General features: G+C 45.8%; 1 protein-coding gene across 2 annotated transcripts; it reads right to left on the reverse strand.

The window, feature by feature from the left end:
- Positions 1-12,869: 12,869 nt before the first annotated feature.
- Positions 12,870-16,248, reverse strand: LOC102276855 (serum amyloid A protein). Of its 2 annotated transcripts, none has more exons than XM_070365116.1 (4): positions 16,165-16,248; positions 15,501-15,592; positions 13,539-13,677; positions 12,870-13,153 (listed from the first exon to the last, which is right to left on the reverse strand). In XM_070365116.1, exons 1-4 carry the CDS (start codon positions 16,185-16,187, stop codon positions 12,988-12,990), a joined length of 420 nt encoding a protein of 139 aa, XP_070221217.1. In that variant the 5' UTR covers positions 16,188-16,248; the 3' UTR covers positions 12,870-12,987. The 2 variants fall into 2 exon arrangements, with proteins under 2 accessions (XP_070221217.1, XP_070221218.1); XM_070365117.1 differs by lacking the exon at positions 16,165-16,248 and adding an exon at positions 15,997-16,029.
- Positions 16,249-17,631: the final 1,383 nt, after the last annotated feature.

Consider the following 17,631-nt stretch of genomic DNA (forward strand, 5'->3'; position numbering starts at 1 on the left):
TAGAAAGCAACAAAATTCTGTAAAGCAATTATCTTTCAATTAAAAAATAAATAAATTTTTTAAGAAATGTAAAAAAAAATTTCATTAGTATAATCATAAACTCCCCAAGCCACAAAATCAACAGATTATTACAATTAATTAAGAAATTTAATAAGATAGCTCATATTCGATCCAAAAACCAACAGGTTTTTCCATAGTAGAAATACCCAAATAGAAAACATGACCAAAACAATAAACTATTCATAGTTACAGCAAAACTATAAAATTCCTAGCAATTGCTTTCACCAGTAATACATAGAACTCCAATGGAGAAGGTGTCAGACCTCTAGCAAACACCTTAAAGTATGATTCAAACATGGAGAGAAGTTTCTAGCTCACTGATGGGATGACTTAACATTAAGGATGTTGATTCAACCCCAGATTAATTCACACATGTAATACTGAAAATCTCAGCTGAATTTTTCTGGAACATAAGATGATTACTTCAAAATTCATATAGAGAAATAAAAGTCCATGCACAGAAACTCAGCCTCAAAAAAGGAGAGTATTAACAAGAGGGACTTACTATACCAGGCAGCAAAATACAGTAATAAAAATGGTATTTGCTCAACTAAAGACACATTGACCAATGGGACAGAATGGAGAGTGAGAGCTAGGGCCACATGTAGAGGACGTTAGTGTATGATCGAGAAGACATCACAAATCACTGAAGATAGGATGACTTAATAGTTTTGGAAAGAGAAAAATAAAGCTGGGCCCTTACCTGACAGGGCTTTCCTGATGGCTCAGATGGTAAAGAATTTGATCCCTGGGTTGGGAAGATTCTCTGGAGAAGGGAATGGCAACCCACTCCAGTATTCTTGCCTAGAAAATTAGACCCTTACCTAATACACATACATAAGTCAATGCTAGAAGTATTAAATACATAAATGTGAAGATAAACTATAAAGTTAATAATAATATAAAAGAATATATTTATGATCTAGAGATGTTGTAGAATTTCTTAGATTTCAAAGGCACAAACCCCAAATCAGGAAGTGGTGAATTTGACTACATCAACAATAAGAATATAGTTGTAGATAGAGAATGGGAAAAGATATCTAGAATGGGAAAAGATATCTAAAATATGGCAAGGGATTAATATTTCAAAAATACAAGGAACTTATATGAGTCAATAAGGAAAAGATGGCAGCCCCAATAGAAAAATGGGTGAAGTGTTAGGAAAAAAATAAAGTTTACAGATAACATGCAATAAGAAATAAGCTCACAAAGAGATGCACAATCATTAGTAACCAGAAAAATAAACCGACAAGCAGTCATGTTTTAAGTGTCAGATCAATACAAATGATACCTGCACCACGCCATGTGTATCACAGGAGGGACAGAGCTGGTATGCATACCCTCAGTTTCGCAGTCAAGTGTCACTCTGCTGTCCAGGGGGGCAGCCCAGCTCACAGACCCTACAGCAATGGGGAGGATTTCTATGGCTCTGTGCTCTTGCCTTGGCATGAACCAGCTATCCACTTTTCCAGTCTAACAGCTTCCATCAGAAAATAATTTTGCTTCAAAGACATAAATTAATATCTAAATTATAAATAAAATATCAGAGGGTTGCTCTCGTAGGACATAGTGACTATCTCAACAAAAGTGTCTTTTGTTGTTGTCATTAAAAAAAACTCCTTTGTTAGAAATAACCTTTGTCAATACAGGTTTTGTTCTTCTATTTGCTATTCTTGTAGCTGCAAGAGAGATGGACCATTTTCTCTTTCTTACCTTGGGGAAAATTCTTTCTCCAGAGATTAGTAGGTCGTACAGTTTACCAGGCCAAGAGCTGGAACCACATGGTTTAACCCTGAAAGAGATTCAGTCCTGAGAGAAAAAGAAATTATATGGAAAAGAAAAGCTAAGAATAGGATTAATAATAGATGGAATATGGAACATGAAATTACTGATGTCCTTTCCCTATTATTTTCCATCATGAATTTTTACTTGTGACTCTGACACATTTATCAATTTTTATCTTATCATAATTTTTATGAATTCATGTGCATTATTTATGTATATATATGTGTTTGCACATTTAGTGCTATTGGGTGTGCGTGTAGAGAGAAAGGAATATATAGGTCAACTACAGTGTAAATGGACATTTGCTGTTTTTCCTTATCTCACCCCCATGAGGACAGGAAGTAAATTGTTGGTTTTCTTCACCACCATACTCAGTGCCTAGGAAAAGCCTGGACACAGCCAGGCTTGATGAATCTCACTGAATGAACATCTTCAGCCAGGAAACTTGAACAGTATAAAATAAGCATAAAGACAAAAATAAAAGCAATACTAATTTCCTGAGCCTGGACGAGAGGGGGAGGGGCAGGAAGAACCTCTGTAGAAACTTTGTTTCCAGTCTATTATCTAAGTGTGAGTAGACACATGAACACATAAATGAAACAGGGTGGTATAATGCTATCATTTTATGTTCTGCTTTTTTGCTGCACAGCTCACCATGATAATGTTTGCATGTTATTACCCTTACCTGTCACAGTGGCAAAGCTGAAATTCAGATCTAGTCTGTGAGGATGGAGCCTTGAGATTCTTAGCCTCAGGTCATAGAGCTCGCACTGTGTGTTATGGCACATAACCAAATAAATGTACGATATATTTTAATTCAATTCTCTTAAATACTGATTAGCTTAATCATAACTCTCCAGTGGAATGTTCCTCACGTGAGAGCACTGGTCTTGTCTGTCTCAGATCCCCAGGGCCTGGCGCAGCTCTTGCCGTGTGCTGGGGGAGCATGAAGTGGGAGTTGAAGAGTGAACAGAAGGAGGAAGGAGTTCTGTAGACATCTTTACTGAAGGGTGAAGCGAGGTCTTTGCAGACTCCACGTGAGACTGTTTTGGATGGTCTAAGTCCACCCTGCAGAGAGTAAAGGAAGGTCTCAGTGCACTGGCTCCTCCCAGGTCGGATGGTTCAGGAACGAGGCACCCTGGGCAGCCTGAGTTCTGGTCCATTGCCCAGTTCTTTCAGGAAAGGTACAAGTGAGTTACTCACGGGAGATTTTGCAAACATGTTTTACACAGTGTGGTTTGACAGGACTCCACATGTAATAAATGTGTGTGTAAACCGAACACACTGTTCTCAGAGAGGACCTGGCTCTTCTTTTCCATAATCACAGATTTCGAAAAGTGACCCTGGGAAACTAGAGGATTGTGCAAGGGCTCCCTTGGCAGCCGGGTGTGAAAACAGGCTGCTGAGTGCTGCTGCATTTCCATCACCCACAGCTGAGGACAGTGGCTCCGAGGACCCCACCCCCTAGAGGGCATCCAGCAAGCAGCGCCAGACCTCGTGAGCTCCCAAAGCCGAGGAAGAGGCAGCAGCGCTGGCTCCACCGTCAACACCGCCCCCTCCACCACCCCACCCCTGGTCCACGTAGGAGATGCCCGAGGAGGGGAGGGGAGACGCCAGGGCTGTCAGCCTCCCGGGGAGTGCAGCATTTGCGGAGGCAGGCGATTTCTGGCAATTGATTCAGGGTGCCAAGAAGAAAACAAAAATGCCTGTTCATCTCTCAGCCGGGTGCGTGCTCACTGCGGACACTACCAGCTCATTCTGATGCCCCTATCCAAGCAGAGGGCAGTGTGGCGAGTTCTCGAGAGAGTCTACATGTGTAGGAGCTGTGAATATTCTGGAAGTTTCTAAACATGGAGCACCCGTGCCAGTAGAGTTGAAAAGGCAGTGGTGGATTGTGACTAGGAAGGAGATGGGGTGAGCCTTTTCCCATCTGCCGTCTCTGCAGGAAGAGAAGAGGCCCCTGGTCATTCTGGGGGGTCCACTGGAATCTACTGGAAAGACCAGTGAGGTTACAGAAAATGCAGTGCTGGGCCAGGTGAGGTGACACCTCATTAGAACCCATGGTGATGAGGTGCACCATCATCAGAACCCATTGTGGATAACCTGCTCCTCTCTGGGAAGGTCCCCCATGGCTGAGGGGTGGTGTGAAGCTGGACTCACCTCAGGAGCACCACCATTGCATTTGGTGATTAATTATAGCTCAATAATTATATATATGTGTGTGTATATATGTACATATATGTGTGTATATATATATATATATATGCACATGCTCAGTCTTGTCTGACTTTTTGTGACTCCATGGACTATAACCTGCCAGGCTCCTCTGTCCATGGAATTCCTCAGGCAAGAATACTGAAATAGGTTGCTATTTCCTACTTCAGACGTCTTCTGCATTAGTAGGCAGATTCTTTACCGATGTATCACCTGGGAAACCCATATATATATATATATATATACACACACACACACACACGCACACACGTGTATGTATGCGCGCACACACACACACACTTTATATATACAGGGCTTCCCTGAGCTCAGCAGGTAAGCTATCTGCCTGCAATGCAAGAGATATAGGAGACATGAGTTTGATCACAATTGCCAGAAATCACTTGCCTCCACAAATACTGCACTCCCCGGAGACTGACAACCCTGGCGTCTCCCCTCTCCCTCCTCGGGCACCTCCTATGTGGACCAGGGGTGGGATGGTGGAGGGGGCGGTGTTGACTGTGGAGCCCGCGCTGCTGCCTCTTCATCAGGTTTGGGAGCTCACAAGGTCTGGCGCTGCTTCCTGGATGCCTTCTTGAGGGAATAGGGTACTCGGAGCCACTGTGTCCTCAGCTGTGGGTGATGGAATTCTCCAGGCAAGAATACTGGAATAGGTTGCTATTTCCTACTTCAGGTGTCTTCTGCATTAGTAGGCAGATTCTTTACCAATGCATCACCTGGGAAACCCATATATACGCATGCACGCACACACACACACACACTTTATATATACAGGGCTTCCCTGATGGCTCAGCGGGTAAGGTATCTGCCTGCAATGCAAGAGATACAGGACACCTGATTTTTATCCTTGGTCAGGATGATCCCCTGTGTGTGTGTGTATATATATATATATGTGTGTGTGTGTGTATATATATATATATGTATATATAGAGAGAGAGCGAGAGAGAGAACGAGTGCTCCCTTTATTATCTACCTACTACCTATATATGTATGTATTTATATAAAGAGAGGAGAGAGATAGAGAGCTTGCATAGGTTTAAATTTAAATCTCATATTACATCACTTCTAAGATGCACATCTCTTGGTTATATAATTCTGAAATTAGTACATGTCTTACATTTCCTAATAATTAGGAAGCACTCATGAAAATGTTGTCATTGTACTAGGGTTAATTTTGTGTATACTTTTCTTCTTGTTTACACACAAGAGTGATGTAAGATTAAAATCTATGTCTAAGTTTAAAAGAACTCGCCTCAGTTCAGTTCAGTCGCTCAGTCGTGTCCGACTCTTCGAGACCCCATGAATCCCAGCACGCCAGGCCTCCCTGTCCATCATCAACTCCCGTAGTTTACTCAGACTCACGTCCATCAAGTCAGTGATGCCATCCAGCCATCTCATCCTCTGTGGTCCCCTTCTCCTCCTGCCCCCAATCCCTCCCAGCATCAGAGTCTTTTCCAGTGAGTCAACTCTTTGCATAAGGTGGCCAAAGTACTGGAGTTTCACCTTCAGCATCATTCCCTCCAAAGAAATCCCAGGGCTGATCTCCTTCAGAATGGACCAGTTGGATCTCCTTGCAGTCCAAGGGACTCTCAGGAGTCTTCTCCAACACCACAGTTCAAAAGCATCAATTCTTTGGCACTCAGCCTTCTTCACAGTCCATCTCTCACATCCACACATGACCACAGGAAAAACCATAGCCTTGACTAGACGGACCTTTGTTGGCAAAGTAATGTCTCTGCTTTTGAATGTGCTATCTAGGTTGGACATAACTTTCCTTCCAAGGAGTAAGCATCTTTTAATTTCATGGCTGCAGTCACCATCTGCAGTGATTTTGGAGCCCAAAAAAGTAAAGTCTGACACTGTTTCCACTGTTTCCCTTTCTATTTCCCATGAAGTGATGGGACTGGATGCCATGATCTTCGTTTTCTGAATGTTGAGCTTTAAGTCAACTTTTTCACTCTCCACTTTCACTTTCATCAAGAGGCTTTTGAGTTCCTCTTCACTTTCTGCCATAAGGGTGGTGTCATCTGCATATCTGAGGTTATTGATATTTCTCCCGGCAATCTTGATTCCAGCTTGTGTTTCTTCCAGTCCAGCATTTCTCATGATGTACTCTGCATATAAGTTAAATAAACAGGGTGACAATATACAGCCTTGACGTACTCCCTTTCCTATTTGGAACCAGCCTGTTGTTCCATGTCCAGTTCTAATTGTTGCTTCCTGACCTGCATACAGATTTCTCAAGAGGCAGATCAGGTGGTCTGGTATTGCCATCTCTTTCAGAATTTTCCACAGTTTATTGTGATCCACACAGTCAAAGGCTTTGGCATAGTCAATAAAGCAGAAATAGATGTTTTTCTGGAACTCTCTTGCTTTTTCCATGATCCAGCGGATGTTGGCAATTTGATCTCTGGTTCCTCTGCCTTTCCTTTTTTTTTTTAAATGTAATTTTATTTTTTAACTTTACAATATTGTACTGGTTTTGCCATATATCAAAATGAATCTGCCACAGGTATACATGTGTTCCCCATCCTGAACCCTCCTCCCTCCCCATACCATCCCTCTGGGTCGTCCCAGTGCACCAGCCCCAAGCATCCAGTATCGTGCATCGAACCTGGACTGGCGACTCGTTTCATATATGATATTATACATATTTCAATGCCATTCTCCCAAATCATCCCACCCTCTCCCTCTCCCACAGAGTCCAAAAGACTGTTCTATACATCTGTGTCTCTTTTTTGCTGTCTCATATAGGGTTATTGTTACCATCTTTCTAAATTCCATATATATGCATTAGTATACTGTATTGGTGTTTTTCTTTCTGGCTTACTTCACTCTGTAGAATAGGCTCCAGTTTCATCCACCTCATTAGAACTGATTCAAATGTATTCTTTTTAATGGCTGATTAATACTCCATTGTGTATATGTACCACAGCTTTCTTATCCATTCATCTGCTGATGGACATCTAGGTTGCTTCCATGTCCTGGCTATTATAAACAGTGCTGCGATGAACATTGGGGTACACGTGTGTCTTTCAATTCTGGTTTCCTCAGTGTGTATGCCCAGCAGTGGGATTGCTGGATCATAAGGCAGTTCTATTTCCAGTTTTTTAAGGAATCTCCACACTGTTCTCCATAGTGGCTGTACTAGTTTGCATTCCCACCAACAGTGTAAGAGGGTTCCCTTTTCTCCACACCCTCTCCAGCATTTATTGCTTGTAGACTTTTGGATCGCAGCCATTCTGACTGCCTCTGCCTTTTCTAAAACCAGCTTTAACATCAGGAAGTTCATGGTTCACCTATTGCTGAAGCCTGGCTTGGAGAATTGTGAGCATTACTTTACTAGCATGTGAGATGAGTGCAATTGTGCAGTAATTTGAGCATTCTTTGGCATTGCCTTTCTTTGGAATTGGAATGAAAACTGACCTTTTCCAGTCCTGTGGCCACTGCTGAGTTTTCCAAATTTGCTGGCATATTGAGTGCAGCACTTTCATAGCATCATCTTTCAGGATTTGGACTAGCTCAACTGGAATTCCATCACCTCCACTAGCTTTGTTCGTAGTGATGATTTCTAAGGCCCACTTGACTTCACATTCCAGGATGTCTGGCTCTAGATAAGTGATCATATCATCGTGATTATCTGGGTTCTGAAGATCTTTTTTGTATAGTTCTTCTGTGTATTCTTGCCACCTCTTCTTGATATCTTCTGCTTCTGTTAGGTCCATACCATTTCTGTCCTTTATCAAGCCCATCTTTGCATGAAATGTCCCCTTGGTATCTCTAATTTTCTTGAAGAGATCTCTAGTCTTTCCCATTCTGTTGTTTTCCTCTATTTCTTTGCATTGATCACTGAGGAAGGCTTTCTTATCTCTCCTTGCTATTCTTTGGAACCCTGCATACAGATACTTATATCTTTCCTTTTTTCCTTTGCTTTTCGCTTGTCTTCTTTTCACAGCTATTTGTAAGGCCTCCCCAGACAGCCATTTTGCTGTTTTGCATTTCTTTTCCATGGGGATGGTCTTGATCCCTGTCTCCTGTACAATGTCATGAACCTCATTCCATAGTTCATCAGGCTCTCTATCTATCAGATCTAGGCCCTTAAATCTATTTCTCATTTCCACTGTAGAATCATAAGGGATTTGATTTAGGTCATACCTGAATGGTCTAGTAGTTTTCTCTACTTTCTTCAATTTAGGTCTGAATTTGGTAATAAGGAGTTCATGATCTGAGCCACAGTCAGCTCCTGGTCTTGTTTTTGTTGACTGTATAGAGTTTCTCTATCTTTGGCTGCAAAGAATATAATCAATCTGATTTCGGTGTTGACCATCTGGTGATGTCCATGTGTAGAGTCTTCTCTTGTGTTGTTGGAAGAGGGTGTTTGCTATGACCAGTGCATCTTCTTGGCAAAACTCTATTAGTCTTTGCCCTGCTTCATAAGTGTAAAATAAACATATAAAGTGATAAGAAAACGTTGTGTCTGAACATTGTGCCTGAATCTAAATGGTAACATCTTTTTTCTTGGTGATGTGTAAATAATAATGCATCTTTCAATCTAGAGGTCCTAGACTCAGAGACATGCAGTGTGACCCTTTTCCCTTCCTCTATTCTCACAGAGTAGGAGAAGGCAATGGCACCCCACTCCAGTACTCTCGCCTGGAAAATCCCATGGACAGAGGAGCCTGGTAGGCTGCAGTCCATGGGGTGGCTAAGAGTCGGACACAACTGAGCGACTTCACTTTCACTTTTCACTTTCATGCATTGGAGAAGGAAATGGCAACCCACTCCAGTGTTCTTGCCTGGAGAATCTCAGGGATGGGGGAGCCTGGTGGGCTGCCATCTGTGGGGTCGCAGAGAGTCGGATACGACTGAAGTGACTTAGCAGCAGCAGCAGCAGTCTCACAGAATGTTCTCTGCTAACTTGCCCCTTTGTTAGTCAACAAAATACTTTGGAAATTCAAAATATTCTTTCCTTTCTCCCAAGGCTTCTCTTCAGCTACTACAGTGACTAATAGTTTATTTGCATATGGGTTTCTAATTTTTATTTCTATGAGTGTGAAAAGCATTGCTAGAGAAAATTAAATATTTTCTATGATGGAGTAAAATTATATCATTTTGACTGGTAGCTTAGTATGATATTGGTGCAGATTTAGCAGTCACCTCAGTGTGAGCCATTACCACATTTTGCAGATCCAAACCACATCTATACTTTGTACAACCCCCAACCCCCCTCACAGTTCTGACCACTTCTGAACAGCACCTCTTTTCAGACTACATTCATTCATTTCACCAGATATTCATAAAGCAACTACTATCTGTGAGGCACTGTGGATACAAGGATGAGACACATGCCTTTGGCTTTGGATTTCCTACCTACTTGCTCTAAAAACAGACAAGAAAATGGGCAGACACCCTGGAGTGTAATGAGTCCCAGGGATAGTCACCTGTAATAACAGCAGGTACAAATGGCTTCTCACAAGTTCCATGTCCTCCTCTCCCATGTGCTGCTTCCCCCACCCCAGTATCTTCACCTTCCTTCCTCCCTCAGAGCCAGAGAGGTTTCTGCTCCCCTGGGGGTCCACCATCCCTTGTGGGCTTGATCCTCTGCCTCCCGCTTCTCCTGACTCTACTGTAACTTCTTTATCTTCAGTGTCTCCCTCTTCCTTAGCTCCTTTCTGTTTCTAAAGCTAGCCTCACCTTCTTTGAAAGAAAACTTTTTACTAATAAACAATACATGAATTCAATTATTCATTTATTAATTTCCAATAAGTACTCGTTGAAATTCCATTATGTGCCAGGACTGGATATTCAGATATAAACAAGGAAGAAATGGTCACTTCTTTCACTGATTCTATAATAGAAGGGAGGAAGATGGACTGAAACAAACAAACAAACAAAAAATTCAGAAGAATAAGCCAAAAATTTAGTACAGGAATCCCACATATTGAAATTGGCAAAAAGTACAGAATAACCAGAGTAGATCGGCCAGGATGACCAGGAAGGCCTCTCTCAAGAAAGAGTGATCTCAGGAGAGACAGGTGAGAAACACCCAGTCATGTGAAGACCAAGCAGAAGAGTGTTCTGAGCAGAGAAAATGTCATATGCAAAGGTCCTGTGCCAAATAAAAGCTTGGCTTGTTGGTGAGATGGAAGGATGGGGAGCCTGGGAGGGTGTGGCATGAGATGATACTGGAGGGTGGCCAGGGACAGCTCACACTGGATTACATTCTGAGGGAAATGGGAACCCAGGGAAGAATTTAAGCAGGGGAGAGACATGATCTGAATATAATTTGTACACTAGACTGAGAGGTAGGGTAAATACATGCTCTCTTTTACCCAGGACGGTTTCAGTTTATTCCTGCCATCCATGTATAATCATCAACAAGGCCCTTTTCCTCAGTGGAAAGTGACTTGGTTTAGATGAAAAATTGTACAGTCAACTTAAGCAGAGTGGGAAGCCATGAAGATGGGGAGACTAGATAGACAGCTGTTGCAGAAACCCAGGTGAGAAATGGTGTGGCCAGGAACATGGAGATGCATATGAAAGCAGGCTGACGGACTAGAGATGAATTTTGGAAGTTGAATCACAGGACTTGTTAGTGGACTGGATGTGGGGTAAAGGGAAGGGAAGCATCAAGGACATGCCTCAATTTCTGGGCTGAGCAACAGAGGGAATAATCGGATCATTTACTTAAATGGAGGGGCCTGAGTGTGAAGAATTCTGGTGGGGGAGATGGGAGCTCCCTTTGGAATACATTGAGTGTGAAATCTCTGGAAGTCATCAAATCAGAGATGTCTAGAGGGAAATCAGATATATAAGCATGGAGCTCGGAAATGAGGTTCTCAGGAGGAGAAATAATTTTCAGAGCCATCAACATATAGATACTGTTTTCTTCCAAAAAGGAGGGAGAGGACAATTGTGCTGAGCGTGGCTCAGAGTCCTTCTGATACAGGAAGGGAAACACATCGATTGTCTTGGCACCTGAGAGGTCAGCGGTGACCAGAGCTGTTTTGCTGAGCGGTGGGGACAGAGGTCAGACTGGTGGGGTTCTAGTGTGAGACAGAAGAGGGAGCAGAACATGCAAGTGGGCAGACTCTCAGGTTTGACGATAAAGAAGAAGAGGAAAAGGTGCCAGAGTGAAATGAAGAGTGACATGGATTGAAGTCAGGGTTTTCAATGTGGGAATTTATTCAGGAAGCAGTTACTGAGGGTAAGGACTCTGCGAGGCAATGTTCACATGATGAGAACAAGCTGTGGTGTGTCTGTAACCAGTCAGGCATCTCTTGGGCACAAGGGCTCTCACTCTGGAGATCCGGGGAGGAGAGAGTTCCCGCCTCTGAACCTCTCGGTCTTGACAACACATCCCTGCTCTCCTGGAGTCAGCCACACCAGCCTGCAGTCCTGGCTGCTCACCTACTACAGGTGTGACCTGGAGCAAGGTCCAGATCACTTACCTCCAAGCCTCATTTCTTCAACTGAGACCTGCAAAGCCTTTGTGGTAAATCAAATAACGCACACAGAGTTAGAACATTTACAATGAAAGAAAATGACGGCCTCTATAATTACTATGCCTCAGCTTCCCACATCCCAGAGTTTGGCTCGCCATTGGTCTGTGCTTCTGAGGAGGCTTCTCTTAAACTGCATTGGAAGTGTGTATCCATATAGCTGACATTCACTCTAGAAGTGAAAATAGTATTTTGTTTGACCCAAATATAGTGAGGATAAAGGTAAGGGAAACTCATCTGAGAATGATTTCTTAGGTTAAATGAGCTGAGACCAGTTAACAGTTGAGTCAGGGGTAGGCTCTGGTGTTGATGAGAAATAACTGGAGTCTAAGATGCAGTTTCCAGGACAGGTGTCATGGGACTCGTCTTCCCAAAGCAAATGTGCCTTCTTGATTTGGGAAGAGATCCCTGGGGATAAGGCCCGGCGTGAGGTGGGTCAGGATGCAACTGGCTGGGCAGTGGAGAGTCGGGACACAGAGAGGCCTGAGGCAGCAACACAGTGACTGGGGCGGAAGAAGTGGGGATGGGGCTGCCCAGGCGTGTGCCAGAGTCAGGCCCCGGCCACTGAGGAGCGCAGCATGATGGCCAGTGCTCTCCCAGCACAGGCTTACTCAGGAGGAGAAATGGGGTCCTGAGAGTCCCAGGGCTCAACGGGCTCATGTGGGCACAGGGCAGGGTCCAGGTCGCCAGGGATTCCTGGGGCCCTGTGGTCACAGGCTTGTCCTCCACAGAGCTTTAACTGTCCATATGGTGCCAGCAGGCCTTTCTCCCGAGTCTGACTCGAAGACTCCAGCTTCCATCAACATGTTCAGTTCCACAAACATTTATTGGGCACCTCTGGGTACCTGTCTCAGTTCCTGGGGAGACAGAGTTCTGTCTCACTCTTTCCCTGTTTGGAGGGAAGTGATGTGTGACTCATAGCTTAGTCCCAAGAGAATTCTACAGTCCCACCTTCTAGGACAGTGTCCCTTGACCCCACACAGAGAGCTCTGATGACAAACTTAGGGGACTAGACTTGGGGACAGAGAAGGGGACAGGACACAACTGCAGGGAGTGAGAAGGACTGACTGAGAAGGGCCTGGAAATGGCCCCCGTGTAACCAGAGGGGCCTGGGGAGGGAGTGGGTCTGATTAGGGAAGGCTGGAGAGGGCGTCTGTCCTGAATGATGCTGAGATTCTATCCCAGAACCAAACACACAAGCACAGGCTCAGCCTTCACGTTGGTGTCCGGCCATCAGTCCTGGAACTAACAGGCTGTCCTTATACCAAAGAATGACACACAGTCTCAGTATTCCATCTCTTGAGCATTTATTAGATCTGCTGCCTTCTGAGGACAGAGAACTCTCTAGGTCAGCATCCCTGCCCTTGGGGACTCACTTCGCCATCCCCTGAGCAGAGAGAGAGGCAGCTCAGTACTTGTCAGGCAGGCCAGCAGGTCTGAAGTGGTTGGGGTCTTTGCCGCTCCGGCCCCATTCGTTGGCAGCCTGGTCGGCCCTCGAGTCCTCCTGACCCTGGCCACTGGTCGTACCCTTAAACAGAGGGTCTGTGAATCTCTGAATATTTTCTCTGGCATCACTGGAAAGGAGGAGGGCAGGGAGGGGATTAATCCAGGACTATGAGCCACAGCCTCACCCCTCCCATCTCTCCTCTTTCCAAGGGATCAATGACTCTGAGAGGAGCCAAGGAAAGAGGGGCTACAACCCTGAGGCTCCCTGGGCTCAGCCCACCTCAGCCCTGTGCTGAGTGAACAGCACCCATAGAGGGAGGGTAGTCACCTGTCTCACCAAGTTGCTCTGCTCTTCAGCCCCTCAGACCTCACACTGGACACAGAGCAGGAGGGTGGGTAAGAGAAGGAGGGCCCACAGACTACAGGAAAGTTCTCCAGGGCTTGGCCCCTCCAGGTTGTCCTAGGCAGCCAAGCTCTGCTCACCCATCCCTGCATCCCCAGGGACCCTGGTACCTGATCACTTTAGCAGCCCAGGCACCCCCAGGTCCCCTTCGGGCAGCGTCATAGTTTCCGCGGGCGTGGAAGTATTTGTCTGCACCCTTGTAGTTGGCTTCTCTCATGTCAGAGTAGGCTCGCCACATGTCTTTAGCCCCTGGAAAGCAAAGCATATGGAGTAAGGATTATCAGGGGAGAGAAAACGGTGACACTGCTTACAGAAGAATCAAGGAATGAAACATCTTCCACTGACTCGGTTTCAGCCTGTGGTCATAGCACCACGGATGCCGTATGAGAAGAGCATTCCTTATGCCCAGTTGCCTGCTCCTGGTACTGGAATGAGAGTCATTGGGGTGGGGTAGGGGAGGGGCTACAGTTGTGGGACCTGTTTGTCTGACCCCTGTGATGCTGTCTCTGCTGCATGTCAATGAGGGCTCTACCTGATATGTTTAAGGACAGAGAGAGTTATTACAGGACAGGATTCCTCAACAGCATTCTATTGAAATTTGAGACCAGGTACATTGTTGCTGTTCAGGGCTGTCCTGGATATTATAACATGTCTAACAGCATCCTTGACCTCTCAAACTATTCCCCAGTGTGACAACCGAAAATGCACCCAAACATCACCAAACGTCCCCAGGACACAAAGTTGCCCTGGGTCCAGAACCACTGTTGTAGACAAAGCTGCATAGGATAAGCTCCAGGGCACGTGGGTGAGTGAGGAGGTGACATGCGAGACAGATTCTGAGAAAGGGGCAGACATACAGCTCCTCTGCTCTGACACCTAAGAAATGTGTTTCTGCCTCATGAAAGGATCAACTGTGACTTGATTCCCCTGCCTGTTAGGTGAGTGAACGGAATCCTGAGAACTCTCCAGTGGACGGTACTGATGATGTGGGCTGCTTGAGGCAGTGGGTCTTTTCCTCAGCCTGGCTGCACTTTCCAATCATCTGGGGAGACATTGAAAGTCCCCTGAGCCCTCACAGCCCAAGCCAATCACCTCCCCATCTCTGGGCTGGTCTCAGGCAGCAATAGTTTTCATGGCCCCCCAGGTGACTCCAAACTGCAGCCAAGATTGCTCAGCCCTCGGCTTGAGGAAGTGGTGCTGGGAGAAGTCTACTCGGTGAGAGCCTTGGCCTCAAACACAGCTGGGTTCCCACCTCTGTCCTGCCACCTGCTGACGGGCACTCAGTCCCTGGGCGATGGACTCGGATGCTCTAAGCCTCGGTTTTCTCCCCTTTCGGTGGAGGAAGATGCCCCCTCAAGGAGGTTTTCTGCAGGTAAGTAGGTGACCAACTGTCCCAGCTTGACCAGAACTGCCCCTGTCTTCGTGGAACTGGCCCAGTTAGTGCTGCTAGTGTCCTGGAAAACTCCCCAGCCCTGGGCAGAGCAAGAGAGTTGGTCACTTGATTTGTGTGAAAGGGCTGAGTTCCTGGTGGAGGCTTTCATATGATATTAGGTGCCCCCCCCACCCCACACATACACACACCTTTATTTTTTGTAAGTTTAACAGCTCGGAAAGGGTAGGAAATAGACTAAAGCAGGGACGGTGTCACTGAGTATAGGAAGGACCGACAAGGTGTTCTGAAGGTCTCTGAATTGTCCAACTAGGAAATGGAAGGAAGGAAGAGAGGAAGGGAGGGAGGGAGGAGCAGGGATGGAAACAGGAGAGGAGAACAGATGGACCGCTTTCACCCTACTTCGTGCAATTGGTCTGAGGGAAAGTTCATTCCGTTTCAGACTTGTTTTGTGTCTTCCACTCAAACTGCTATTTCAGCTGGAAATGATGCGCGTTCTTTCTCTAGTACCTGATGGACATAAATCCTGTGCTTTTCAAACTCTCTGAAAAAAACTCCCCCAAAACCTGGCACATTCTACCACATATGGGAACACCTCCTAGGACCGCAGCTCCAACCCTCAGGGGTGTTTAGGGTGAAGCCTAGAGGCCCAAGAATGCCATTGCCCCTCCATTGGCCTTACCTTCATAAGCCTCACCAAGGAAGGACATCCACTGGCTGTGGACTCCCAGCACCAAGGAGCAGAGAATGAGGCCTGTGAAGAGCTTCATTGTGCTGAAAGGAAAGGAGAGGGTCAGGGAGACACGGACAAGCCTCGCACCCCCTCTGCCTGGGGTTTGTATGTCGAGGAGAGCCTGGCTGTTCGTCTCTACTAGACTCTCAGTGGTCCTACTAGGACACACTGCAATAGGACCTTACTCGCAGCCTCAGGCCCTCAATTCTGAACCCATCAGCCCTGAACCCAAGACTGTCTAAGAGGTCACCCAGATGGCTTTGATGGAAGAAGAGGACCGTTGGGTCCAAGCTGTGTCTTACTAAAGCAGCCTGTCGTAATCAAAAAGCATTTCCCTTGCGCCACTCTGCCAGCACTGACCGTGTATTGGAGAAATAGAAATCAGAAGAGTTATGTTTTAAAGCAAATGTTTTCAAAGAAATGGCTCCTTGAAGTGGTTTCTTACCTGATCCCCAGTGGATCAGAGCGGCTGGTCCCTGCCTGCTGTGGAGTGGTGGCTATATTTATACTGAGCCATCCCTGGGAGGTCGGGCATGAGGAGAACAGCTGGACTGGTGCCTGGGGAAAGTCCCTGCAGGTCATTTCTCTTACATATCTGCAAAGGGTGACTTACTGGACACCGATGGTTGTCCTCATCCACAGGTCATTTCCCTGGTTGTGCAAGCCTGAGGAAATGAGGGAGGCCTGATCTGCCTGGTATCTGCTGTCAGGGGTAGAAGCGCTGAGGCAGGGTCATCTGGACATGAAGGGCGTGGAGCTCCAGGATGGAGGCCCCCTGGCGGTTGGAAGGTATGTGATTAGAGGATGCTCTTCCAGCCTAGACCTTGTTATTTTCCTGGTCATTCCCTCAGCACGGTCCCTGATGAGCCAGACAGAAGGTGTGTCAGAAATTAAACCCTTTGAGCTCATGTCCAAAGCCCTTGAGCCTCAAAACGGACAGATCAGCCCCACCAAATCGCATGGGTGGTCTGGGCTCCTTCCACCACCCTGAGTGCCTGTGCTGAGCTCTTGGCTCCAAGGCGATTGAAATCACTCTCAGCCTCGAAGACAAGAGGTATATTATCTAAGCTGGATCCGAGATAGGGGCAATCCTGGTAGAGAGGAGTTTGTGCTTCCCCAAGCCAATCCTGGAGATGCCTCGGAGTGGGAGTGAGAGTGTTTGGTGCAAGGGGCTAGTATGTAATCTCTAAGAAGCCCATAACAGGACACAGAGGGAGGTAGCAGCGGTTACGGAACGTGGCAGCCCAACTGGGGAAGGGCCAGGCTCCCTGTCTGGGGTTGGTGGAGGACAGCTCTTTGCTGCATTTTCCTGGCTGGGGCTTGGGGTGTCACCGTCTGCCCTCTTGTCACTGTGAGTCAAAAATATCAGCAGTGTCATCCTGGCCGATGAGGCCTGTACGTGTATGAACAGAGCCTTCAGCTCTCAAAAGAAAATGTTGCTTGTGCTTCATCCTTACCAGAAACATTCTCTAAAGAGAATTCTGGAGACTGTAGCTCAGTCAAGTTGACATTGTTCTATGTTGTCTAAAGACAGAGCAAACAAACAAAACCTGAAACCAAAGGAAGTTGACTCTTTTTTTCTTTGCTGGATTGTTTTGAAAGAAAGTGAAAGTGAAGTCGCTCAGTCGTGTCTGATGCTTTGCGACCCCATGGACTGTAGCCTTCCAGGCTCCTCTGTCCATGGATTCTCCAGACAAGAGTTCTGGAGCGGGTTGCCATTTCCTTCTCCAGGGGATCTTCCCAACCCAGGGATCGAGCCTGGGTCGCCCGCATTGCAGGCAGCTGCTTTACCATCTTAGCCACGAGGGGTTTTTTTGAACTGGCCAGCAAATACTACTTTTTTTGACTTTCAACTCTCTGCCTGTTTAGTTAAATGTTATCTTGTAATTGTTTGCTAATATAAGTGAAAGACAGAGTCTTAAACTTGGTTTGAATTAAAAAATCTAGCATCTGGGAGAAGAGAGACATGCCAAGATTTTCTTTTGACTTCACAAAGATTTCTTATATGTATTTATACCACTTAGGACCAAAGATTGTCAATGACATCCATAATAATGTTATCAGGGCAACAAATCATCAG

This window comes from Bos mutus, chromosome 29, assembly GCF_027580195.1.
Source record: "Bos mutus isolate GX-2022 chromosome 29, NWIPB_WYAK_1.1, whole genome shotgun sequence".
Taxonomy (NCBI): domain Eukaryota; kingdom Metazoa; phylum Chordata; class Mammalia; order Artiodactyla; family Bovidae; genus Bos; species Bos mutus.